This window comes from Amblyomma maculatum, chromosome 3 (genome assembly GCF_055883805.1).
Source record: "Amblyomma maculatum isolate TAMU_Amacu chromosome 3, ASM5588380v1, whole genome shotgun sequence".
Taxonomy (NCBI): domain Eukaryota; kingdom Metazoa; phylum Arthropoda; class Arachnida; order Ixodida; family Ixodidae; genus Amblyomma; species Amblyomma maculatum.
The window spans coordinates 155,400,923-155,428,630 of NC_139346.1; the positions used below are offsets into that span (position 1 = coordinate 155,400,923).

At 48.6% G+C, this 27,708-nt stretch overlaps 1 protein-coding gene across 1 annotated transcript; it reads right to left on the reverse strand.

The window, feature by feature from the left end:
* On the reverse strand, nucleotides 1-27,708 carry LOC146196542 (uncharacterized). Its single transcript, XM_084596374.1, has 5 exons — nucleotides 27,578-27,708; nucleotides 8,404-8,465; nucleotides 3,190-3,267; nucleotides 1,340-1,366; nucleotides 1-122 (listed from the first exon to the last, which is right to left on the reverse strand). Exons 1-5 carry the CDS (start codon nucleotides 27,648-27,650, stop codon nucleotides 66-68), a joined length of 297 nt encoding a protein of 98 aa, XP_084452500.1. The 5' UTR covers nucleotides 27,651-27,708; the 3' UTR covers nucleotides 1-65.

The following is a 27,708-nucleotide window of genomic DNA, read 5'->3' on the forward strand; positions in this document are numbered from 1 at the left end:
CCGCGGTTTCTGATTTTATTTGTTTGCAGTGCGCCAGCACCCACTTCAAGCATCGGGCATGCAACTCAGAACTTGGTTTCGCAGATCTGGGAAGCGCTGACGATCTCCTTCAGGTAGTCCTCCTGCAGTAAAAGAGATGGCACTCAATCGCTTTTGCGCCGCAGAAAGAAGAGTGTAAGAAGCTTATTATTACGCTTCGTGTAAGCTTGTCAGCTCTATACGCACTGCGTTTCTTTCACCGATCCTCGCGGCTTTGGTCTAACCGGCAAAAGAGATCGGCGACTTAGCTCGCTTAGATGGTGTATATAAAGCGAGCTGCGCAGTCCGAATTGGTATTTTTTAGGTATTTTCTCGGTTATCAAGCCTCCGTTTTTGGCGCGAGTGGTCTCTTTGTGATTAGAACGTGGCATCCTAACGATACATGGCCGACTTCTTTTTTGTCCCCTGTGTCTCTTAAAGCTCCCGGTGGTCATTGGCGGCGTTACATTTAAAATGACGGTTTAGCGAGGTCAAAGACCGACAATGCGACGCATTGCGCACTTCCTGGGGAAACGTGTGTTTGAAACCTTATCGCGTAGCTTGACGTGCTTGCTAAACACTAGTGCAATGTAAATTATTCTAAAAGAAAACAATATGGTCATTGCTTATCGCCAGGACCATTGTCCTTTACGGGGAACAGAAGGTGGGCGAGGGAAACTTATGTGATTCTGGGCAGTACGTGTGGCTCAACGTGAGCAGAAGGTATCCTGTGTGATTGCTGCATTTCTAAGTGCGATGCTCTACAGACATTAATGGACATGAATTCGTTGACGGTCATATTGCCCAAAGTCAGTATTTTCCCTCCTTGTTCTATTTCTTTTTTATCTTACAACGAGCTGTTTAACATTTCAAGTTATTCGCATAGAATAGCTATAGATGAAAAATAAAGCTTGCCTTTTAAATGTACTCTCCGAGCCGTTTTTGCGTGAATAAACAAGTTAGAAGGCAAAATTAAAGCAAATATGAAAAGCCCGGTTCAACTAAATTGTCTGATCTAGGAAATGTGGCTAGCTGCTTTTAGGCGGCGTGCAATAATCGTACTTTCAATGCTTTGCTTGGTGCTTTTACGTGGCAAAGAAACGTCCTGTGCTGTGATGTAAATTTCTTCACTATACTTTCGACCGGCCGCGTAGTTATTTAAGTACACTTCATTTCATTCGATCTATATCCGCACTCTTCGGAAGACTGCCATAGCCGTCGAGTCATCACGGTTTCTCGCATCGAGTTTGGACACATCCGACCACGACATCAGAACTTAAGTGCGTCGATCCGTCTAACAACAAGATTTAAAATTTCTTACCGTCCATATTAGGCGCATAAGATCCTCCTGAAAATAAGAAAGAGAATAACGGTTAGAGCATCTGCTTCTACACTTCTGTATTATAGAAGGGTATGATAAACATTTGGGTCCCAAACAAACTTATAGAACAGTTCTAATTTCATGTGTCTCCTGTTGCGTGCTAAAATACATTTTACTGCAGGTTGCTGTTCATGTAAACACTGCCAAGGGCGCTCATAGGGCCGCTGTTTGGCATGGGCATATATAGGCTCACATAAACTTTCATTATTTTCAGCAAAATTAGCTCAGGGAACGCTAAAAACAATCATGACAAGTACGTGATAGGTACGAAACCATTCGTGAGGTAAATAGAGCCCTTCCTTTTGGGATTTTCGGCTTTATACTGTATACTTTTTTAGAAATTCGATGTGTAGAAATAAGGTGCTGGTTATTTAGTTTAAAATCGGATAAAATTGTAGTTCGGGAAACGTTTTCATCGCTTCATTTCTTTTTTCGGGAATAATTTCCAGCAGCAGTAACTGGCAGTTAGCATGCGTTATCATTCATGACATAAACCTGTTGTCAGGGTGGCTGATCCTGTCCCTGATGGTGCTGGGACAGGTAGGTCACTGCCGCTTGCGGCGGGGGCTAGCCTGCCACTGAATTTTTATCTGTTGTGGGCCGTCATTGCACCCGCCACCGCTTCGGTGGTGGACGATGGCTGTTGCGGCGCGCGTCTTTCACTCTCTCTATTTTCTCTTCTTTCCGCACGAGACAGCGGCGGTGGCTCAGCTACAGGGCCAGTAACAGCCCCGTGAATTTTATTTTCTTTCTTACTACAGCCACAACAGCAGCTGTTAATTGTTTTCTAGGCAGTCAAGAAATGGCAGCTTGCACCAAGGAAGTGTTCTCAAGGCAAAATATTTTTTGATTTGTCATTAACACTAATTCGTCCCACACATTACCATCTTCCTTAACAGCAATAAGCGTCTTTAATAGACATGTCTGCCTTTGCCCATCAAACGTTGCAGCGGCCATTTGGAATGCCCGAGAGTCCTGGAACGGGGTGGCATCAGCGCGGACTTTGTGCTCTGGCTTCTCGCTTGTAACACTTACATCTTGAAGTTATCAACTGTGTAAGCTATATATACATTAAAGCAAGTTTAAGAACGTTACCAGACAAATGAAAACGACGCTTTAGGAGAATATTACAGCCGCTTGTTCCCGTGAGATGTCGTACTTTGTAAACTACAAGTAAAACGCTCTTTAGCACGCATTTCTCACAGAAATCTGATTCAACCAGGCACTCATGAAATCAACTCAGTGAGCAGGAATCGAGTGAAACTTTGTTTTGTTCGAGCAAGAAGGGCTTTTAAGTATAAAGAGGTTGGTTGGTTGGTTGGTTGGTGGGGTTTAACGTCCCAAAGCAACTCAGGCTATGAGAGACGCCGTAGTGGAGGACTCCGGAAATTTCGACCACCTGGGGTTCTTTAACGTGCACTGACATCGCACAGCACACGGGCGCCTTGCTTTTCGCCTCCATCGAAAAGCTGCCGCCGAGGCCGGGATTCGATCCCGCGTCCTTGGGAACAGTAGTCGAGCGCCGTAACCACTGCGCCACCCCGGCGGGGTTTTAAGTATAAAGAAGAAAACCTCTTTGCACTTGACTTCACGTGCAGCAAATATGAAGAAAACAAAGACATAAAAGGTCACGAGTGCTAGCGAAAACTTAATGAATTTCAGGGAATTCGGATATGAAAAGCTTGCCATTGAGTTTTGTACTTTTCTGCACTCACACATTCAATTGCTCACTTATTAGTACAGCATGTATATAACTGAGCCACACTTGATAATACAAGCGGTGCGCTTACCACATCGGCCTGTGACTTGCAAGCATTTCGGACAAAACTGACGCCCTTCTCCGGCAGCCTTCCCAAGTGGCTAGCGACCTGCGCGTAATAAGAAGAGCTTGCATATAAATAACCATTGGACAATATGGGGCATGATCGTTTCGTAGGCATGCATTGAAACTCGAAGTACATAGACCAAGCAGCCAAACATCCCAGTGAGTATATATAGCGTCTAGCTGGCTTTGGCATGTGATTTTGCTGTCGCTCTTTTCTTTTTTCTTCTTCTTTTTTTTTTTTTTTTTTTTTTGCTATTGCGAAAAATTGTGAAATCTGAGCAGGATGAAGAAATGAGTGGAAGAAAAGTAACATGGCATGTGAATATTGCACCCCGCAAAATGATCCACAGCTAAGTGAACGCATGGCGGATTCCATCAAGCAGAGGGAAGCGAAACAATTCCGCTAGACACCATTCAATAACACTGTATGCTACGGCACCCTCTCCGATTTCTCAAAGTCACACAAGCGTTTTGCAACCAAGGATGTTTGGCTATAGAATTTCTATAGAATGGACTCTTAGTTCACTCTATCAAGTTACTCCCGAAACATCAGCATTGAAGCAATAAAGCTACAGCTTCGTATTTAAATGCGCCAGTTACCCGCAGAATCAGCGGGTTCCCCTGTTCTTGACTGGTTTTTAGAGCGTTAACTCTACTGCGCTCATTTGCGAGTATCACGTTATTCGCAGATCTTGTACTTCATATGCACTCCACAGATGGCACCGCGTACTAGTGCGCCGTGTGTTGTTTCCCCTCATGCTGTGTCTTCATCATCGTGTCCAGACAAGAGAGCCCTATGCTATAGCATAATATTGTAAAGTTCCCAGCACGTTCATTTTTCGCAAGAGTATCTCCAAAGGACTTCGCGATCTCTTCAACAAACCGGTTTCAGGTCGTGTGGATTTCCTCGTGGTTGTCAAACCAACTCAAAGCCGTGCCAGCAAGGAAGAAAACAACGTTGTACAACCGGGTAGGGGAGTTCCAGCGGTTGTACTTGCTGCACCTTTCGTAATGCCGGAGCCAGTCTTCAACGTCACCTTCTGTCTCACCACGAAACGTACGCGGCTTTCGCTGATGGGGTCGTCTCGTCTTCAGCTCGCTGTTCCTGAGTCTGCGTCTCTTGGGTGGTGGTAGCCTTGAGGCGATAAAGGTGGCAAACCTGCTATCCTGCTGCTGCGACGGGGTACTGGCGAATCCAGGACGTTTTAAGTCGAAAGCATTTAACGGCTCATGCTGTAGTGGACAAAATGTGTCCCGCTTTTGCGGCGGCTCTGATTGGCCGAGGCGGGATGGCGTCATAGAGGTTTCGACCAATCACAGAGCACCACCACAGGATGCGCGAATGCGTTCCTTATATGGCCATATGGCGATCAATGATCAATTACTAATTAATGACTAATTAATTTATTGTTAAATATATATGAATGGCTAATAAGGTGATTCATTATTTACTAATTGATGACTAATTGATTAATTATTTAATCTATTACCTGCTCAATGACTAATTTATTAATTATAATTACTATTTAGTGCCAGTTGCGTAGCAGAATGCGGCACTTAGGCTTTCGCCTTTCACTACTTTAGTAGCTAAAGTCCCTCATATTTCTTTTTTACCCAGTACTTACACCAAATGCAGCGGATGGAATGTTTTTAATAAAATGAAGGCTTGGCGAACGAAGCTGGTCGCAAGCGGTTCAGAGCCCAGATCAACCTGCGCGCGTCTCACTCTTCTTCTTTCTCCTTCTTCTTCACTATGACGCAGCGCAGCGTAACAGTATGAACAAATGCAACCACATGACAGGTGAGGTTAACTTGTCCAAAACATTGAACATTCTTAGGAACTTGAAAGACCCTGATAAGACGAAATGTCAGTCGCGCATCAGACTAACAAAGGTCAGACAGTGATTTGAGGGAGCGGACAAGGACTTTCGACCGGAAGGTGGACAGTGGGCCTTTAAGATGTGTGGATGTCGATATGAATACCTTTGGCGCAGTGGAGGGTGCGGTGCCACAATGGTATACGATATGTATGGTTTAGCGTGCCGAAGCGACTGTGGCTATATGAAGGACGGCGTAGTGGAAGGTTCTGGAATAATTTCGACTGTTTGAGAACGTTAAAGCGCTGTGACGTCATACAGCACACGGGCGCATATTGTGCTTCGCTGCCATCGAAACGCGGCACCTGCAGTCGTATCAAACCTAGGTAGACCGGTTCAGTACCCGAGAATCTATACCACTGAACCACTGTGACGGATGAAGGATTTCGAGAATCTCTGGAGCTGTACAGCAATTTGAAGACCAATCCTGCCACGGTTGGTGCATGCAAGAACTTTATTGAGTGAGGCTATCCTACGTATACGGCAGTTCAGTAACAGGAATTAAATGACAAGTCAGGATCTTGCCAGTTTAGGCGGAATGGTTATGCTCGCTTCAGACTCATTTAGTGCGTCCAGTACTGTAAAGCGTCGCGCGCTGTTAGCGTCTGAAATTAATATAGAAACATGCGTGGTGTTCATTCGGGACCTCGGCATTACGATCACATGTAGGCCTTGGCCTCGGGCTCGAATCAGTAGCCTTTGGGGATTTTCAGCGGCAGTCGTTGCTTTTAGTATAGAGATAGCCAGATCGTTTCTGAAGCAAGTTCCTTGCTCTTCCACGTTTCCATGAGTCATCAGGCTCCCAATTTTGCAGTAGCGCAGATAAGTTCAAAGAAAGTTTGAAAAGATGTCACCTGATTCTCAAGGCCGTCGGTGACAGAAACAGTGCCATAATTAACGACAGCCTCTCGGTGGGTTGAATAATCTCTCAACATATGTTTCAGTGCTGCCATTCCCCCTTTTATCGGAGAAAGTCTACGGGGAAACGCCATGCAGAGAGCGACAGCGGCCGCACTTCAGGGTAGTTGCGTGGAAAATGTGGTTCAGAATGTGTGGGACAAACATTGAAGTTACTAGGGCCATTTTTTATTCTACACCAGCTACACCGGTGCAGCAAAAATCTATTGTTGGTATAGGAGATTTCCTACACTGGTGTAGCTGGTGTAGGTTAAAAAAATGGCCCTGCTGTGGGTGCAGTTTATGTGCTCTATTCTCGGGCACTTTGCTTAAGGACGGAGAGCCGAACCGGGTGTCGAAAGTGCCAAACCAACACATGCGATGGCATATGGCCACTTTCGGAGATCAGTCTGACGCCCTTTGACCACAAGATGTGCTAGGCATGTATACCATTACAACACTGTTGATTGCTGGTTTGATCACTCAATATAGACCGGAGTCACATATGGTCGTGTATGACTCCTGAACGACACAGAAGTGAAAGCTGATGCTGGCGGTACTCAATCTTACCAGCGCGCTCCAGGCTTTGACCTCAATGCTAAGAACATATTGTAAGCGCTGTACGGCGCTTCATCTTTCACACGGGTGCACGTGCTACTTCATCTTCATCCTTCTGTCTAGAGGAGATCCATCGTCATCGCTCAGTGTGATTCGCTTCGGTGTGTGACCCGGGCTTCAGATCTCTAATAAACCTGGTCTACCAATCCCGTCCTTACACGTGGTGGAGGTGCGTCTTGATTTTCCCGCTGCCTCGTCACCTGCATCTACCTGGAGCTCCGTATCGGTCGCCGCTTGGCAGCTACCACCCTCATTATGACACTAGAGGGGACCGCCGATGTTTTGGGTTCTTCCCACTGCACCCCAGCTCCCCTTACTACTTGGACTGTGAGATGCCATCAGCGCGACCCCGAGACGTTTGCCAGTCTACGCGGCGATGGCGCTGATGACTGGCTTGACAACTACGGCCGCGTCAGTGCCTTCAACCGGTGGGACGATCCCCTCATTTTATTTGAGTGATGTGGCCAAAACATGATTTTTGAACCACGAGTCGACCGTTCCGGACTGGGCCATATTCCAGAAAAAGTTACGCGAGATATTCTGCGCTCCTGCTGTTCGAACGGATTCCGCTAAGAAGAAGCTGCATGCTCGAGTTCAATGATGTGGTGATCTTATTTTGAAGACGTCCTCGCATTTTGTCGGCGTGGGAATGACACCATGCCAGAGGCCGAGTGGGTCCGGCACGTCATTAAGAGCATTAGATTACTCGCCTTCAACGCTCTGGCCGTGCAGAACCCTACCACCATCGACGCCGTCGTCTCGACCTGTCAACGACTGGATGAACTTCAATCCATCTGCCTCCAGCCTGATCAGCCTTCCTTCAGTTCTACTGAAGCCTTCGACCTCCGTGTGTTTATCCGCGGACTAATTCATGGAGAGCTTCTAGCTCAGGGTGATTCGTGCCCTAAGGTGATTAGCCCTCATTTCCTTGGTCAGTTCCACAGCAAGAGCCTCAAAGATCATAGATATTGCTTGCCATGCTCGGATTTTGAGCTAATGAAATAATAGCATGCAGTATACACTTCTGGCACTCTGGATGCACTGGTTCAGGAGCTCGGCAATGCTGATCCTGCGCTTCCAAGATTTCACTGCTGCCTTTTTGAAAGGAAGAGCCCTACACGCGACGGCTGTACCTCCCCATTTTCGCCGAATGAGTCCTCATGCATGTTGTCACTCCATCCTCTCTTTGCGCTGCTCTCTTTTAGTAGATTATTGTAAGGAGTTTCATTGCCTACTGCAACAATTAAATCCGGCACCTAGGAACCCATAACGCTGTGTGTGTCTTCTTCCCCACCGCTATGAGTTATCGCGCATATAACCTCTTCCCCATGGCAGCGGTGCAGCGCCGTGGTAGAGAACGCAGTTCCCCCATGAAGCTCTACCATTTTTCACCCAGCTTCTGGATAATTTGTTAATTCCTATAGGTACATTGGTCTGTTGCCATGTTTACACAGCGCGTTAGTATACCTTTCATAATCTGCATCGACCAGCTTTCCCGCGAGTGTTAACCTAATGGAGTTATTGCTGAGTCAAATTTGAGCATTGGTACAATGATCTGCTTATTAATGCTTTGTCATGCTCCCAGTAATATATCCTCGCCCGACAAGTTCAAGCCGCTGATAATATAACCACATCATGTCTGTCAATAGAAGCTGCAGCTAAACGCGATTGAGTCGAAAGCGTCGTAAGGCAGGCTCGGTTAAGTAACGATGCTAATCCACATCCGTTCTCCCAGATGAGAAGATCGGCGCATTGAAGCTGTAGAGAGAAAAAAAAAAACAGCTTACCTCGGGGCTCACGTTCTGTAGGATGCACTCAATCCCTGTGACTATCTTGTCTTCAGGAAGACCTGCGAGTTGGTCATCTTCATCAGAATGGCTACAGTATATCTAGAGCATCATTTTTTTTTTATATTTTCTGCATGCAATTAGATTTAACGCACTAAATACGTCATCAAGGTCAAACCTTTTATAAGGCCACATCACCGCAAGCGGTGATCTTTTGAACGATCGCTTGCAGTCTGCGGATGAAAGTTTCAACTTTCAAATGCTGCTTGGTTTTGTGGTAATACAAAATTGTGGCGTCATTTTTTTCCAGTACCGCTTCAAAGGCATTGCTACATGACACGTATTATGATCAATACAGGCTCTTAACTTACGAAACGGCCTCAAAACGTTCCAATTAACAGCTACTAAATATACCAATATATAAACTTACCAACATAATCAATTAGAGATCTGTGAGAGATGTACTTTTGTGTATTCAATCTCTTTTTTTAAACACCTTGTACATACAGTCTGCATGGCGGACAAAGCTGGGGCCTGCAATGTTAACCAGTTTCTTCGTTTTAATGGTAATGCTTACCGAATTCAGATGAAAATGACGCCACCTCATTCGTGTTTACGGTGATGATAGTCCACTAGTTTTCAAGCTATATATATACGCACGCCATCTGCTAAACCAATGACGTCATTCGCAAAGTGAAACAGCGGTTGGCGAAATATGCAAAATATATTTGTAAGTACGGGTTGCAGAAGACAGAGAAATGCTCGGAAAAATGTGTGTCTCGGCAAGGCGAATACAAAGAGAAGACAAGTTTTGTATATCATTTTGTTTGGAGTGATAATTATAACTTTCTGATGCACCCTCGTAGCTGTGTAGACGTGCAGACAAGTTTACCCATCTATATATCCTCCAGGTCATCTTGGCTAAAATGCATCCTCTCCGTTTTATTTATATCTGTTCATTTGAAATTAAAGGCACCGCTACAAAAGAAAAGTCGCAAGCTGCAGAAGGAAGAACATAAGACAAAGTCCGTCCGACGCGTCCGAGCTTCCTTGCGTTTCCTTTAGTAGACTGATTTAACTGATTTATTTATAGGAAGGGTAAGGCGCGGTAACTGTCTCACTTGTTTTCTGTGGACACCGCAACCGCGCCAAAAGGGAAGGGAGGAAGATGGGAGTGAAAGTGGAAAGAGAGAAAGAGGAGCCGTAGTGGAGGGCTACGGAGTAATTTCGACCACCTGGGGATCTTTAACGTGCGCTGACATCGCACAGCACACGGACGCCTCTTCGTTTCGCTGTCCATGTACCGTCTGCATGTCAGGCGTACAGCCATATTCAGAAATTTTATACTGATGCCAGGGAAGAATTCTTGAACGTAATTTTTTTCCACGTTTTGTATAACAGCTCCATAGCCATCAATATACCTGCAAACCTTTTCTCAGCAAGTTTTTAGTGTCTTGTTATTTATATTCAAAACCTCACCCTCATCGGTTTTCTACGGCAATCTTAAAAGCTTTTTTGTGATTGCAGTGCACATTTCAGAAACAAAATTTTGGTCCACATGGGGAATATCAGCCATTTCTACCAATATATTCATAAAAGCATTTTAAAATATTCCACGGCTGCCACGAAACTGTTTTTAAAAACACAGCCCATAGGTTTGCGGTGGCAATTCTAACAACTTGGTGTCAGCGCAGGAAAAACTTTAATCTCGCAACGAATCGGAGGCTGAGACGATCGTCATTAACATGTGCACAACACATCCCACAGCTGTCCTACAATATTAAAAGGTGCACTCGGCTGCCAGAGAACGAGGCCAGTTCGAAGCTGTAGAAGCTCTCACTCTGCAAACACACTGCACTTGCAAGTCAGATAACTTCTGTGTTTTTTCCTATCTTTATTTGTGCTGACGATCCAAGGCTGCGACCCTCAGCATTAGAAACCCACCTTTCCCGTCTTTTGCAACTTCTTTCTATTTGTCTCTGTTTAAATGTTTTCACTACCACAGCCATACTCTAATACTGCTTGTTCCTTAGGCTGCTCGAGACGGGCGCTACAATAGCAAAAAAAAAGAAAAATCATTACCATGCTCCGACGATGAGAGTATCTGGCGAACATCTCTAGCGACTATTAAATACAATAAACGTGCCTGATGAGCCCTTTTGCGCGAGGGAAACGGTCGAAGCATCGTGTTTAGAGACTGCCATGAAGGACTGAATCTGAGTGCCTGGCTGCTTCCTCATACGAGCCGTCTGCAGAAGCGAATGGTGTGCGCTAAATACATGCTGAGCGCACGCTGGCTTTGGCCTTGACCAAACGGCGTAACTAGAACGAATGGCACCCGGTCCGGCGGTCGCGTGCATCAGTGCACCCCCATTGAACAATGTCATTTTTCCTTGCTTCGCAACTGATTTCGCTCGCGACCTTGCGAGAGGTATTTCAATAAAACATCGCATACAAAACGTACTGAGTGAATATATCACCACGTGAAAGCGTATATTTCCAAAACGGTAAATCTGTAGAAAACGCAGGAACGGACGAGGTAGAAGCAAGCAGTCCTCATCATGAAGATCGCCTAATTATTTTCCTCCCCGCGGATCAGCTCCGCTTTAAGGCTTGAGACGAACGACATTAACAGCTCTAGTCGGGGCGATTGGACGACGTCTGTGGATCGAACGGGTCAAACTTGACGCAACGCGTGATGAGGGCCAGTGTGCGAGGAGGGTAGTTTTCAAGGAGGTTTTGATAAGAACACCGCAAGAGAGCAAGCGAGCCTGAAAATGAGCGGGATCCCGATACCAGCGGCCATAAACCGACTTTAATAGATTTGTGACACGGAGAGGTGGACGCAGACAAGTTGGCGCCGGAGGTCTGTTCGCACAATTGCATCTCGTGCGTATGTGGCTAAGCTAGTGCTTCTGTGGGGTAGGATGAATTACCGACCAACGCGACATAAGGCGGGGCTGTACACATCGCGAATGTAGAGGGGGAAGGGGATGGGAGGGGCAAGAAATTTTATTAACTAAAGCCGTGCTAGCCATGCTGAACATCATTTTACGGCAAATTAAATTAAATTCGCGAGGTGGGGGGGGAGGGGGGTACCCGAATTCCGCCTTCAACGGTATTACGTGACAGCGCCAATGGCTCCAATCCTTATTACCTCACACAAACTATTTAATACACAGTCGTCGTAAGCTCCCACATTTTGTGATATCTGGCATGTTTCAACCAAGGACCTACCCGCATGACCTACAGAGTAGCGTGTCCTTGCTCTCCACCTAACACGGGCGGAGGAGGTCTCTGTGAGGCCACGGGTCGGAGTGGTACTTACACTTGCAGTTCATCACCAGTGGTGGCAAGGTGAGAGGATACCAGTTCCGGACAGATGCCCTCCCTGAGAAACAGCCGCTTGCGACACCACTGTCCAGTATCTATTATGGACATGCCCAGCAACTTCGCTTGTGCGCAGTAATACTCTCCAAATCCAAAAGGCAGGCATTTCTTTCACTAATGGTTCCCATTTGCAGTTATGGATAATGAGCATTTATGCTCGCAGTTAATGCGATTTATTACACATGACTGGACTGCACGCGTTTTTTTAACGCTGCTTTTTAGTACCACCTTTTATATCGTTTTATATCGTAACTTAGCGCAGTGAACAAGTAAAAAAATACCAGGGACTTTAGCGACTAAAGTATTGAAAGGCGAAAGCCTGAGAAGCCTCATCTTGTCTAGCGTTCCTGCCATCTGCAACCCCACACTTGAATGCGCGCCAAGGAACGCCACGCGACAGCCGCCGCAAAAGCGGGACACACTTTGTCCACCACAGTATGCGCCATTAGAAAGAATGGCGGATAGCCCTAACTGTGAAAGATGCGGCTGCGAAGAGACCACACAGCATCTCCATTGCGAGTGCCCTGCTTTTTCAAGCGAAAGATATGCGCTGCGTTCGGCTCTGGACCATCTTGACAGCCGTCTTTTCACAGAGGAGAAAATCCTCGGCCCATGGCCACAGAAGGCGTCTAACGGCAAAGCCTTCAAAGCACTTATGTGTTTTATGAGAGACACAAACTTGATTGAGAAACTGTGACTGTGCTCCTCGCCGCCTTACCTTTCCTATCATCCTCTTCTATCTTTCTCCTTTAAACTCCTCATTCCCCTTCCCCAGTGCAGGGTAGCAAACGGAAGCTTTCCTGGTTAACCTCTCTGCCTTCTCTCTCTTTCTCTCTCTCTCTCTCTCTCTGAAGGCGTACCCTTCCTATCCTATAATTTGTCTCCCATCGTTAGCCTCTAGTCGGCATTCGTTGCAGTGATACATATAAATATAATTGGTTTACAGGAAAGGAAAGGCGCAGTATCTATCACACTTTCTCCGGCAAGTGTTGTTGTGGCTTTAGGAAGAAGGAAAAGAAAATTCACGAACCTGCTACTAAGTTTCTGAGGCTTCACAGCAACTTCCGGCTTTCAGTTTCTAGGCTAAGTTGAAGATATCACGTTTGCCTGCTCGTTTCCCGTCCCATATTACTTGACTGTTACGAGCTATCGCTTGATTTCTGCGGGGTCCTTCCTGGAGAGGACGTCCGTCTCCTCAGGCATCCTAGAAATTATACGATAGAAAATACCAGCCTTCATTCCGTATTCATATGAATAATTCTCTAGCCTGTTGAGCCACCTCCACTGCCTCGTGCGGACAGAAGAGAAAATAGAGAAGAAAGGAAAAAGAAGAGGGAGAAAAAGACGCGCGCCACAACAACAGCCGTCGTCCACCACAGAAGCAGTGGCGGGTGCAATGACGGCCTACAACAGATAAAATTCGGTGGCTGGCTAGCCCCCGCAGCAAGCAGAGTTGACATACCGTCCCAGCCCTGTAGGGCAAGGAACTGCCACCCTTCACCACCTCCTTCACCTCACCCCACCCTCGGCAAGTGTGAGTTTGGACAATACACCATCGCTCCTTTTGGGTGGAATTCATTGGCGCGAGTTCATGTGTGGCATTGCAGATGGCAGGAGCGCATCCCGCCTCAGCCAATCAGAACGCTTCAAAGGCGGGACACACTTTGGTTTGGTTTGGTTTGGTTTGTGGGGTTTAACGTCCCAAAGCGTCTAAGGCTATGAGAGACGCCGTAGTGGAGGTCTCCGGAAATTTCGACCACCTGAGGTTCTTTAACGTGCACTGACATCGCACAGCACACTGACGCCACTCCGTTTCGTCCCGAGTGGTACTGCAGTGGTAAGACGCCCGATTACTGTGCCGGAGTACCCGGGTTCGAGGCCGACCTAGTTCGAACCCGACCTCGGCGGCTGCGTTTCGATGGAGGCGAAACGAAGAGGCGTCGTGTGCTGTGCGATGTCAGCGCACGTTAAAGATCCCCAGGTGGTCGAAATTACTCCGTAGCCCTCCACTATGGCTCCTCTTTCTCTCTATCCACTTTCACTCCCATCTTCCTCCCTTCCCTTACGGTGCGGTTGCGGTGTCCACAGAAAACAAGTGAGACAGTTACCGCGCCTTTCCCTTCCTATAAGGTAGGTAGGTAGCAACTTTAATGATTCAAAAAAGAACCAAGTGAGGGGGGTAAAGGGAAGTGAGGGAGCAGGACGACGATGGGCCCTCAGGCCGCTCTAGATGGCCGGACACTTTTGAGCTTCGGCGACCCCTCGGGCCCAGCTCACTGTCAGAAGCTGTACCTCCGGCAGCGAGCTGCGCAGAGCAGCCTCCCATCGCTCTAGATGTCTTGGCCCTTGCCACGGGGGCTTGGGTTTGTTCGGGCAGTTCAGGAAGACGTGAGTAAAGTCGGCTCTGGTGCTAGGACACAAGTGGCAGTAAGGAGAGGTTTCGCCACGGTTTATAATAGAGAGAAGGAAAGGGGTCATGACTGTGGCCGTCTAAAGTCTGCGCCAGAAAGCCTGGTCGCTTTTGGGAAGAGATTTATGCGGAGGAGGGTACAGCAGGCAGGAATTTCTATAAATTACCGTGAGGTCGTGGTAGTTAAGAAGCCGATCTCTGGCACTGCGAGACGAAGGCACCAGGTCGCTCTCAGCCCGGTTGACGAGTGCTCGGGCTGGGAGTGAGCGGCCGTGTTGCCTGGGTGTTCGCTGTGCGCAGGGACCCAGAGGAGGGTGATGAATCAATCAGCCCACGACAGCATGAGCCATTAAAGGCTTTCGCCTTAATAAACCGTATAGCATGTCTTACTCAAGACACAAGAGTCCTGGAGAGTTTGATTCCCCTTATCCATTCAACTGAAAGAAGCAGCCCGAGTTGGCAGCTGCTGCCAGCTCATCTATCTCGAGTGGTCCAGTGACGTCACACAACTATACGTCCAATCAGTGCCCGGCCTGTCAGCTGCGAACTACTGTAGTAATATTACTGCCTGCCAGAGGCATGCCTGTGATCTTTTTTTTTTAGCTCACAACGCCATTTCCTGATTTTCTGGAGTGCGAAGCCCCTACCGAGGAGGGAGGTGGTGAAGGGTGGCTGATCCTGGCCCTGATGGGGCTGGGACAGGTAGGTCACCGCCGCTTGCGGCGGTGGCTAGCCTGCCACCGAATTTTATCTGTTGTAGGCCGTCATGGCACCCGCCACTGCTTCGGTGGTGGACGACGGCTCTTGTCGCGGCGCGCGTCTTTCTCTTCCTCTTCTGTTTCTTTCTTCTCTATTTTCTCTTCGGTCCGCACGAGGCAGCGGAGCGAGTTGAAGTCTACCCTGATGGAGCTGGGGCAGGTAGGTCACCGCCGCTTGCGGCGGGGGCTATCCTGACACCGAATTTTTATCTGTTGTAGGCCGTCATTGCACGGTGGCGGACGACGGCTGTTGCGGCGCGCGTCTTTCTTTCCCTCTTCCTTTTCTTTCTTCTCTATTTTCTCTTCTGTCTGCACAAGGCAGCGGAGGTGGCTCAGCTGCAGAGCCAGTAGCAGGCCCGTGCATTTTCTTTTCCTTCTTCTTACAGCCACAACAGGCAGCGGAGGGACCCCGCCGGTGTGGTGCAGTGGTAAGACGCCCGACTACTGTGCCGAAGTACCCTGGTTCGATCCTGACCTCGGCGGCTGCGGTTCGATGGAGGCGAAACGAAAAGGCGTCCGTGTGCTGTGCGATGTCAGAGTTGTTGTTGTGGCTGTAGGAAGATTGGTTGGTTTGGTTGGTTTGTGGGGTTTAACGTCCCAAAGCGACTCAGGCTATCAGAGACGCCGTAGTGGAGGACTCCGGAAATTTCGACCACCTGAAGTTCTTTAACATGCACTGACATCCTATATAAATGTTTTCTACCACCACCACAGCACACGGGCACCTTGCTTTTAGCCTCCATCGAAATGAAGAAGGAAAAGAAAATGCACGGGCCTGCTACTGGCTCTGTAGCTGAGCCATCTCCGCTGCCTCGTGCGGACAGAGATATTGATTTGTAGGAAGGGAAAGGCGCGGTAAATGTCTCACTTATGTTCTGTGGATACCTCAACCACGCCGAAAGGGAAGGGAGGGAGGTAGGAGTCAAAGTGGAAAGAGAGAAAGAGGAGCTAGTGGAGGGCTACGGTGTAATTTCGACCACCTGGGGATCTTTAATGTGCACTGACATCGCACAGCACACGGACGCCTCTTCATTTCGCCTCCATCGAAACGTAGCCGCCGAGGTCGGGTTCGAGCCCGGGTACTCAGGCACAGTAGTCGGGCGTCTTACCACTGCACCACCCCGGCGGGGCGGACAGAGAGAAAATAGAGAAGAAAGAAAAAGAAGAGGGAGAGAAAGACGCGCGCCGCAACAACGGCCTTCGTCCACCTCCTAAGCGGTGGCGGGTGCAATGACGGCCTACAACAGATAAAAAAAAATACGGTGGCTGGCTAGCCCCCGCCGCAAGCGGCGTTGACCTACCGTCCCAGCCCCGTAGGGCCAGGAACTGCCACCCTTCACCACCTCCCGATGTCGGCGCACGTTAAAGATCCCCAGGTGGTCGCAATTACTCCGTTGCCCTCCACTACGACTCCTCTTTATTTCTATTTACTTTCACTTCCACCTTCCTCCCTTCCCTTGTGCAGTTCAGGTGTCCACAGCACAAGTGTGACAGGTACTGCGCCTTTCCTCTGAACCTCTCAGCTCAGAGCCAGAAGCAGGCCCGTGCATTTTCTCTTCCTTCTTCCTACAGCCACAACAACAACTACCTGGGGACGTGCGCAGACATCGCACAGCACACGGACGCCTCTCCGTTTCGCCTCCATCTAAACGCAGCCGCCGATGGAGGCGAAACAGAGAGGCGTTCGTGTCCTGTGTGGTGTCTGCCATTATAAAGTCGTACGCAGGCGTGTACCCCTCCAGATATTGGCCTAAAACATTAGAGCACTGCAGAATCTGCATAGGAGTAATGCGAAAGCACGGATTCTGCTGTTGGTTGCTTCTGGTTGCTTCTAGTTGCTTAATTCACTTCTTCTTTGCCCATTGTAGCCTTTGGTACTTTCAAATTGCGCGCCAATCCCTTCCTATGCCATTTTTCACTTCCGGTTGCGTGACGTCACATCCTCTACCTCACACTAATTCTCTTCTTGTTTACCCTTTTTAGTCCTTGGTACTTTCAAATTGCACGTCAATCCCTTCGAATGCTTTTTTTTTCGGCTCTACTTTCGGTTGCGTGACGTCAGATCCTTGACGTCATATCCAATACCCAGCACCCCTTTCTCTCTTTTCGCTTTCACTCCCACCACCACCGTTCCCTTAGGTGCGGTCAGGTGTCCACAGAACAAGTGTGGCAGATACTGCGCCTTTCCTATAGTGAACGATAATATTCTAGTTCACTATAGCCATTCCTTTCCTGTGAACCCGTTATTCTAATTAATTAACTAATTACCTTATTGACCTAATTATTTTTTCTGACACAACATTACGTCACCCTCTATCGATTGACATCACTAATTAACCTCTACCACTTCTCAATTACTCATAACATGTTGCGGACACGGTTTGCGGACAGAAATCTGTACATAGCGAAGTAATGGACAAAAATGTGTCCCGCTTTTGCGGCGTTCTCATTGGCCGAGGCGGGATGACTTCATAGAGATATTGACCAATCAGAGTCCCCCCCACAGTATGCGCAAATATGTGCCTTATATGGCCATATGTCAATCAATAATCAATTACTAATTGACATATTAATTACCAATTGATAACTAATTTATTCATTACAATTGCCACTAATGAATAATCAAATGCTTAAATATTTATTGATCACCTATCTAAACACTACTTAAATAATTAATAATTAGTGCCAGTTGCATTTATCTATGGTATGCCGCACTCAGGCTTTCGCCTTTCATTACTTTAGTAGGTAAAGTCCCTCGTAATTCATTCGCTTTATTTGTCCCGATCTACCCTAAAACGTAAATAACAGCTGGGCGTATTGCGAGGAACATAACGTGGTGGGTTAGGTTCCCCAAAGGATTCGACAAGTAAATGGATTTAACAAAGAGGATTCAGGAATTGCATTCTGTTAGGAATACATGTTTTTGTAGTTTAACATTACGGCCTTTTTTTTTCCCCCTTTCGGCTGCTTAAGTGCCAATTGTCAGTGGTACCTTATATTTTGTATTACATGGTCTTTGTCTCATCACAGTAGTCGAGCATCTGATGGGGCTGGGACAGGTCGGTCACCGCCGCTTGCGGCGGGGGATAGCCTGCCACCGAATTTTTATCTGTTGTAGGCCGTCATTGCACCCGCCACCGCTTAGGTGGTGGACGACGGACGTTGTTGCGGGGCGCGTCTTTCTCCCCCTTTTCTTTCTTCTCTATTTTCTTTTCTGTCTGGGGTGGTGCAGTGGTAAGACGCCCGACTACTGTGCCGGAGTACCCGGGTTCGACCCAGACCTCGGCGGCTGCGTTTCGATGGAGGCGAAACGAAGGAGAGGCGTCGTGTGCTGTGCGATGTTAGCGCGCGTTAAAGATCCCCAGGTGGTCGAAATTACCCGCAGCCCTCCACTACGGCTCCTCTTTCTTTCCACTTTCACTCCCATCTTCCTCCCTTCCCTCACGGCGCGGTTGCGGTGTCCAGAGAAATCAAGTGAGACAGTTACCGCGCCTTTCCCTTCCTATAAATAAATCAGTTTTTAAAAAAATCAGTCTGTCTGCGCGAGGCAGCGGAGGTGGCTCAGCTACACAGCCAGTAGCAGGCCCGTGCATTTTCTTTTCCTTCTTCCTACAGCAACAACAACAATAGTCGAGCACCTGTGGATTGTGGTGCTGCGGATCATTGTGCCCTGAGCGGCTTCAGTGCCCTGGCGTCTGCCCTGCTGCTTGGCGTACCGGGCTCATTTTCCTCGGCGGGCGCTCTCTTGAGGTTCGACTGCCCGGATCCCGCCTGCTGTCAAATCCGGCGGTCTTGCTGCCCCTGAGTCCGAGGTCGGGCTATCTGCCTGGCATATTGGTTCCGGGAAGATGGACAACCGCCACCAAGTACTAGGCCTTCCAAGGCCCAGTGCTTCACTTTCGAGTTGCCGGAGCCAGCTCTGGCAGACGACCTGATTGATGCGTTCGAGAAGGTCGTCAGTGTCGTCGGGGGGGGGGGGGGGGGGGGGGGGCAGTATTTGCAGCACCTTGGCGGAACTAAATTCCTCGCTGCTGTGTCGTCGATGGCGCAAGCGACGAATGCTGTTGCCGCTGGAGCTCTGCCCGTTGGATATCGCAGTGGTTTTTGTCACCGTTTTCAGACTGCAGCGACGATGTCCTGGCTGCAGCCTGAAAACGGTGACAAAAACCACTGCGATATCCAACGGGCTGAGCTCCCGTGGCAACGACATTCGTCGCTTGCGCCATCGACGACACAGCAGCGAGGAATTTAGTTCCGCCGAGGTGCTGCAACGCCTGCATGCGGCGTTGCAAGCCTCCATCTCATGTCCGTAGGCGGAGCATCGCCCACACTTGGTCGCGCGGCAAGCAGCTCTGCTGTTGTTGCCGCGGGAGCTCTGCCCGTTGGATATCGCAGTGGTATCTGTCAGTTTTCAGCCTGCCGCAGTGCATCGGCGACGATGTCCTGGCTGCAGCCCTGGCACCATACGACAAGGTGCAGGCAATCACGGAGCCCGTGTTCAAATGAAAGAGCCACGTCCGCAATGGGTGCCGACTTGTGAAGTCGGACATGGCACGAACACCTCCGAACTTCCTCTCCGTCGCGGGCCACCGGGTCATGCTAGAATATCGCGGAATGAAACGGGTCTGTTCGCGGTGCGGCAGGAAGGCCACATGGGCGCTGCTTGCCGGGCGACCAAGTGTGGGCGATGCTCCGCCTACGGACATGAGACTTGAGGCCTGCAACGCCGCATGCAAGCGTTGCGGAGGCCAGCATGAAACATTGGACTGTGTACCGCCACGGTCGTACGCAAACGCTGTTGCTGCCACTGAGCGTTCCATCAATGCAACAGTCGTCATCAAGGCCTCTTCCAACGAGCCTGACATCCAGCAACACATTTCCCCAGCCCCTTCCATCACGGAAAAGGAGGAACAATCGGCGGATGCCTCATCAGCGGAGACCGCCGAGGAACTATCAAGTAAGCGCGAGACATCCTCATTGACCGATGGGTCAAACACATCGAACTTTCAGTGCCCTCTGGCTGAGCAGCTGAGCATGGAGGAGTCTCAGATTGGATTGGATTGGATTGATTTGGATTGATTTATAAGAAGAGAAAGGCGCGGTAACTCACTTTTTTCTGTGGACACCTCAACCGCGCCGTAAGGGAAGGAAAGAAGGTGGGATTGGAAGTGGAAAGAGAGAAAGAGGAACCGTAGTGGAGGGCTACGGAGTAATTTCGACCACCTGGGGATCTTCAACGTGCGCTGACCGCACAGCACATGGACGCCTCTCCGTTTCGCCTCCATCGAAACGCAGCCGCCGAGGTCGGGTTCGAACCCGGGTACTCGGGCACAGTAGTCGGGCGTCTTACCACTGCACCACCCCGGCGGAGCAGTCATTCTCAGATGAGCCCAGTGCAAGTCATCACAGCAGGAAAAAAATGGCTGAGGCTTAGCTTGGTTAAGCCTGGTCAGATGCGAAGCATATTGATTGCTAAACTCGGCTTTCCATGGTTACACTTGGCTAAACTTTTCTTTCCTTGGTTACACGTGCTTTTACACGGTTTAAACTTGGAATGCACAATGTTTTCCCATCGCATAAAACTAGGTAATAGCATGACTCGTTCATCTCTAATCTAACTGTGTTACCGACACGCACAACGAACATGTCGTCCCCCAGGCCAACGATACTCGATTGCCACTACGCGAATATGTACGCAAAGCAAAAGCTGGAGGCATCGCCACCTTTTGTGAGGGTCTACTGGAGGCGTTGTTGTTGTTGTTGTTGTTGTGGCTGTAGGAAGAAGGAAAAGAAAATGCACGGGCCTGCTACTGGCTCTGTAGCTGAGCCACCTCCGCTGCCTCTTGCAGATAGAAGAGAATATAGAGAAGAAAGAAAAGGAAGAGGGGAAAGAAAGACGCGCGCCGCAACAACAGCCGTCGTCCACCACCAGCGGTGGCGTGTGCAATGACGGCCTACAACAGATAAAAATTAGGTGCCAGGCTAGCCCCCACCGCAAGCGGCGGTGACCAACCTGTACCAGCCCAATCACAGGAGCACTACTTCTAACACCGTGCACAGGAGGCGAGTTGTTGTTGTGGCTGTAGGAAGAAGGAAAAGAAAATGCACGGGCCTGCTACTGGCTCTGTAGCTGAGCCACCTCCGCTGCCTCGTGCAGATAGAAGAGAATATAGAGAAGAAAGAAAAGGAAGAGGGAAAGAAAGACGTGCGCCGCAACAACAGCCGTCGTCCACCACCAGCGGTGGCGTGTGCAATGACGGCCCACAACAGACAAAAAAAAATTCGGTGCCAGGCTAGCCCCCCTGCCGCAAGCGGCGGTGACCCACCTGTACCAGCCCCATCAGGGGGCGAGCGCAATCGTCTCCTCTTTATATATAAACCTGCGCTATACCACGTGGTCCGCACAGCGTGCAACCCCGTTGTTGTTGTTGTTGTTGTTGAAAAACCTTTAGTTCCACCGAGAAGAAGCTCCGTTTCGGACTCCCCGGCACTCAGGCCTGATGGAGCCTTACTCAGGAGCCTCGCGAACTAAGGTCTGGTGAATATACATTGTTGCTTCACGGCCTCAGCCGCCAGGCGGATGGCTTGCTGCTGCTGCTGAGCGGGATCCTCGCTTCGCAGCAGGGTCTCCCAGGCGTCTCTATCTATATTTTCTTTAGCTCCTGGGCTGTTGTTACATTCCCAAATAATATGATCTAGAGTGCCCCATCTCCCACATGTTATGCAATGTAGATCCTTTTCATCTTTTGAAATTGTTTCATATACCCAAAAGGGACTAATATGATTGCCCCCTTGTAGCCTCCTCCATGCAATTGCCTTCCCGTTTCCGAGGGAACGGTCTGGTGGCGGATAGACCCTTCTGCTTAGTTTATAGTGATCTGTAACCTCTTTATACGAGATTAGGCTATCTTTTACATCCATGCAAGAGGGCTGCTCGGCAGCCGCCCGGTGATAGAGAGCTCGGGCAAACTCATGAGCAGCCTCATTCCCTGCGATGGATTCATGTGCTGGTATCCATATAATTTCCACGTTGCGCTCAAGCGGCCTCGATTCGAGGACTCGTTTGGCTTCTTCTGATATTCTTCCCTTCCCAAAATTTCTGACCGCATTTTTGCTATCGCATAGTATGAATTTAGCCTTGGTACCGACACAAGCGAGCGCTACTGCCAATTCCTCCGCCGCATTGGCGTCTCTCGTGCGGCTTGAAGCCGATACTACAGGTGCTCCTGTTCCGTCGACTACTGCGGATACGGCTGCTCCTTGCCGTCCACATGCAGCATCTACGTAGGCCACTTGTTCTGCTGGTCTCTCCTCTGTCGTGTCGTAAGCGTATCACGTGGTGTGACGTCACCATACCACGTGGTCCGCACGGCGTGCAACCGCAGCCGACGGCGCGAGCCGGTCCCCCGTCTCTCCTTTGTCGTGACGTCAGCGTATCACGTGGTGTGACGTCACCATACCACGTGGTCCGCACGGCGTGGAACCGCAGCCGACGGTGCGAGCCGGTCCCCCGTCTCTCCTCTGTCGTGACGTCAGCGTATCACGTGGTGTGACTTCACCATACCAGGTGGTCCGCACGGCGTGCAACCGCAGCCGACGGCGCGAGCTGGACCCCCGTCTCTCCTCTGTCGTGACGTCAGCGTATCACGTGGTGTGACGTAGCATTCCCCATTTGCACGGCGTGTAACCGTCACGAAGGGCTGTGGTTTACCTCTAGCAATATGCTTCGCATAAAAGGTGATCGCAGAGTCGTGTACTACATCTCAATCAGACGTCTTACACGGAACCATTAAAGAACGCCAACGCTGTGCGAACATGGCGGGAGCCACAGCTCCAATCAGGCACATTCCGGTGGTCCCAATTCCACAAATCGAGCGTTCCGCTCTGCGAGCGACCACACGAAAAAAAAAACTACACGCGAATGAAGGTGATGACAGTAAGTGGCAACATTCTTCGCATGGCTACTGGCCGCCGCTACGCGAAAGGCTGTTCATGAGCGTAGTATTGCTTTCGCAATAAAATTCGGCGGCAGGCTAGCCCCCGCCGCAAGCGGCGTTGACCTACCAGTCCCATCCCCGTAGGGCTAATAACAGCCACCCTTCATCCCCTCCCATCAACGGGTCGGCGTAGGACCGTCGTTGTCATGGTCAAGGGCTCAGCCGGTGGGACACTCTCGGGTGGCCGGTGGATGATGAAGCGTTGAGCGCTACAGAGGCTGGGGCGTTGGAAGACGCCAGAGGCCTAGCGCAGGCGATCCGACGGAGACGCAGTGCAGCACGAACCCGGAGTCCATCAACTGCCTCCTACACGCTCGAACGCCACGTAGTACCTCGTTCCTGTGCCTCCTTCTACACCTCGGTTTTCCGACACGATAGCCTTGCCAAATCACGCCACGCGACATCATGTCTTCGCGGCGTCGGCCACGTCCCGCAAGTTCGCGGGCGCTGTTACGCTGCTTCGCGCGACGCTTGTGTCGAACGCACTTCACTTGGCATTCTTTGCGAATGCGCACCTCACACATATCTGTGTGCCCGAATTGGCAGGAGTGACTCAGATATAAGCCCTTCCTTAACCAAGTCGTTCGGACGTACTACCTGCGTGACGTAGGAGCAGTGTGCCTGACCAAAACCATCTAGGAGGTGTTGGCCTGACTCTCTAAAAGGTTGATTCCTACATCACTCTCCCACTTCAAATTAGTAATCAGGGAGTAATTGCTTATTCGAACACTACTTCAAATTAGCAATCCCAGATGGCAGCTCCTCCCAGTTTTGTGATGTCATGTGGTCTCGTTAAGTTTTGCTGATCAGCAAAGGATAACACTTAAGTATCCCGCATGTTTAAAAGGACGACATGCACGAACCTGCGCCCGCGTATTCGAGACGTTCGCGGAGTTTCGAAAGGGCTTTATTTTATACGAATGCAACGTTTGCGAAGATAACGAACCCCTACCTGTATGTAACTCGTTAGCAGCTTTTGCCATGTAGCGCCTGCTCGAAGTATGGATGGTCGGTGGTATAATAGCACTAACTGCTAGTAACGTTGCGAACCTGTGCGTATCTGCAAATCCACACTTAAAGCGAAGTTTATGCATGTAGTTTCTTTCGTGGCGACACTCTCCATAGCTCGTTGCAATGATGGGACTTAACGAATGGGCTAACACATTTCACGGTCGCATCTAAAGCTCACCTCTACGTTGCGCGGCCACCAAGTATACCAGACTTTGACCGCTTAACCACGTACGTGAACAACCCGAGTGCGGCTGCAGTTTCGGAGAGAATAAATACAGTTATCGGTGCAGAAAATACAGCCGTGCTGTCTGGGTACTAAACGCTTGATTGCAGAGCGTAACATCCACCAAGCTGACAGTCCTCATAAGCCGAGGATATCTCATGCGGATGCCTCTGACTTTGTATACATGCACAAGAGCGAAGTCTCTCCATGCGTTCATGGGATATCTCCGTTTGACAAGAGTTGTCTCGAGGCATAATATCCCCGTCACTAGAATTGAAGAGCGTTCAATGTGTACCCCCTTTCGGGATAGCGTCGGGGAGCGGTCACGCGAAAAAAAAAAAAAAAAAGCGAGGGAAATAAAAAATATAGGGGACATTCAAGCTCCACTGTGCGTGAAACGCGGTTCCCGCACACAGGCGCGTGCGCGTGCGCGACTTTCTTTTTTTTTTTTCACTTCTTTCATTTTCACACTCTCAATTTCTAATGAAATGTTTTTCACCACCACCACCGCCATAGCGGTATGACGCAATTCGCCGTGAGATCGACCTTAAGGTGGGGCCCGTCACTTCGATAATGTGGATCGGCAGCCAGCGGCCCTCGCAGAAACGCACGTGGCGTAGGTCTGCTTCCGAGTTTATGGTGGGTTTGTTGGCGATGACAGCGTGCCTTCTGCAATGCATGAGCGATTTACTCTTAAGAGTGTTCCAATATTGCAGAAAAAAATCCGTGGATCTGGTCAACGCTGCGTATCCTATACGAGTGAGACAGACAAATTTAGCGTCAAGCCCACGCAGTTTCAAGGTTCCTGCTCTGACCTGCAGTACTTTAGAATGAATCGAGACAGCTTGCGTCATTGTATCGTACTTGACTCGAGGATTGAGCAGGTTAAATGTAGCACTGGCAGCGTACGTACCGCCCGACGGGTTGCCGTAGCCTGAGCGCACATCATCTCTGGCTATACAACCATGCAGGCACAAGCATTCACCAAAAATAAGATTACGCCGGCAGTATACAGAAAACCTCTCCGCACAGCAAAGCTGACTGTTCACATGTAGAGCACTGAGCGGGTTTAGTTTTCCGAGCTCACCACGCGGCAGATCCTTCTTGCGGCCAATGTCAGAGAATCTTAGCCCTGCTCCAATCACTCTAAATGATTTCCTAAAATAAATGAAAGCAAACGTGATTTCTGTTGTGTGTGTTGTCGATAAATGGTAAATTAGTAGTGTAATTATTTTTTTTACAATGGCAATAAATTTCACCGTATAAGGGAACATTTAGAAGTTTGACAGAATTTAGAGCTATCAGCGATTAATTTTAAGTAACGTTGAAGTGAAAGCTACGAATCAGTTGCTGCAAAGACTTCATAAGAAACTGTACATTGGCGCTGTCATGTTCTGGCAAGGAATTTTGAGAGGCTGAAGATTTCTTTATCACTGTAAATATTAAGTAGTGACTCAATTTTATCCGAAGCAAAAAATATTGGTTACTTCCAAAACTGGTTCTGCATATAAAAAACTGCCGAAAGAAATGGAGTTCATCTTATCATGCGACTATAAAGATAAACATCGATAGTTAAGCCTGTATGAAGCTATTTTACTCCCCTTGTCAGAAACAACAAGTTTTCTCGGAAGACAGCACTTGACGAAAATGGATTCTAATGATTCTAATGGGCTACCAGGGAAATATATTGATCTAGGTTTATTATGTAATGCTTAGTGTAACAATTAGCTGCTGGGAAGATATGTTTCTCAAACCTTCCAGCATTTCTCTAAAGGAAAATATGCTCAGTAGCACTGTTACGGATGTGCAGAAACCTTCAACCGCAGAAAATAAAAAAAAAAAAAACAGAGAGAGAAAAGAAAAAAAACTGCATGGGGTTTAACGCACCAAAGCTACATAGGCTATGAAGGATGATGTAGTGGTGGGCTTTAGTGTCATGCAGTAAAATCCCAAAGCAGGGAAGCGCCTTGCCGAACGGCCGTGATTGAACCTTCCCCCCTCCCTTCCCTTTCCGTTCGCGAACTCAGCAATCGGGCGCCCTACCAATGAGACATCGCGACGGAGGTTTAACAACAAAAAAAAAAGAAAAAAAAACGTACTCAGACAACTCTATCGTGCATACAGAAGGCACAAAGTGGCTTGTTCAAAACTGGATTCTGCTACGCAGCAGTCTGTGATTGCATATTTTAGTAGCTGCGGTATTCCAATCAGAAACGGGAATACACAATTTATGAGCATTTGCATTAAGTTGTATTGAAAGCATTGACCTGTTTTGCAGGGTGCCTACGACAGGATCACTTCGTTTGTGACGCCGTGTGTCAAACAATCTCAATCGCTAAGACCGCCCACATGCTGCATGCTGGATGATGTCCTTATCCAGCACGACATACTCGATATGGACAAGTACTTTTTTTTAATGGAGCGTAGGCTGATAGCCTGTCCACATTTCTTTTACGAGAGGCAGATAGTTGAGCAAAAGCGCACAGGAATCGCGAAACAAACAGTAAACATTCTATTATACGGTGCACGCGCACAAGTAAATCACTGCGGGCTGACACGCGACGCGAACACGCATCCACACTGAGTAGGGTTCACCAAAGCGCCGCAAGGTGGCGAGTCTGCTCGATCTCGAGGCCATATTTCACAATAACGAGCACTGCTTCTATCACTTTTTATACTTTCAATTTTTGTTTTTCTCGAATTTCTGGAACATTGGCATTCCAATCTAAGCATTTTGACGCCTGTGTGCCCTCGTTTTTCCAGTATTTCATTTTGGAAATATTGCTAACTTTCAACACAATGTGTATTGAGGAAACAGGAGAGCATTTCTCCGCTAGCAAACGTTTCGACAGAAGAGCACAAGCAATACCACTTGTCGTTGACTAGCAAATTGGGGCTCTATCTCGACCCTAATTTTTTTTATGAACTGATACTTAGTATCAGCAAACATTGGCTTTCCAATCTAAGCATTTTGACTCCTGTGTGCCCTCATTTTTCCAGTATTTCAGTTTTTTCTTATCTTAATTATTTCATTAATCAATTAAACATTTTAAAATTTTCTTAATTAGCGCCGTCAGGCATTGCTTTTTCATTCTAGCATTTTGACACCTTTGACCCCCTCCCCTTCCAATTTTTCTCATTTGTTTAATTCATCAATTATTTACTATTATTTTATTAACTCGTCACAGCCTTCACACACCAATCGACCATCACTCACTAGAACCACAAATTACTGTGATACGATTTTTTTTTAAGGTACCCCAAATTATTTTCGACGCGCAGTACCGACTACTACGACGTTGGCGGCTTTTCGATAGAACGAACTGTATAAACTATCCCTTAAATAAAGATATCGCGGCCTCCAAGATCAGGGTGTTCCACTTACGGCACAAGAACTTTCCAGCGTTTACAGCAGTGGCCAGCAACAGAGCGGACGCGATGAACAGTGCCGTCTTCATGGTGGTTCGGGCACGGAGAACAAAAGAAAGTTACGTGTGCTTCGATCGGTAAACGGGC

Coding starts and splice junctions, on each gene's coding strand:
- LOC146196542 (XM_084596374.1), bottom strand. CDS start 27,650: ATGAAGACGGCACTGTTCATCGCGTCCGCTCTGTTGCTGGCCACTGCT. Junction 8,466..27,577: donor CGCTGGAAAGTTCTTGTGCC/GTAAGTGGAACA, acceptor ACCAACTCGCAG/GTCTTCCTGAAGACAAGATA. Junction 1,367..3,189: donor GCAAGTCACAGGCCGATGTG/GTAAGCGCACCG, acceptor TCTTATTTTCAG/GAGGATCTTATGCGCCTAAT.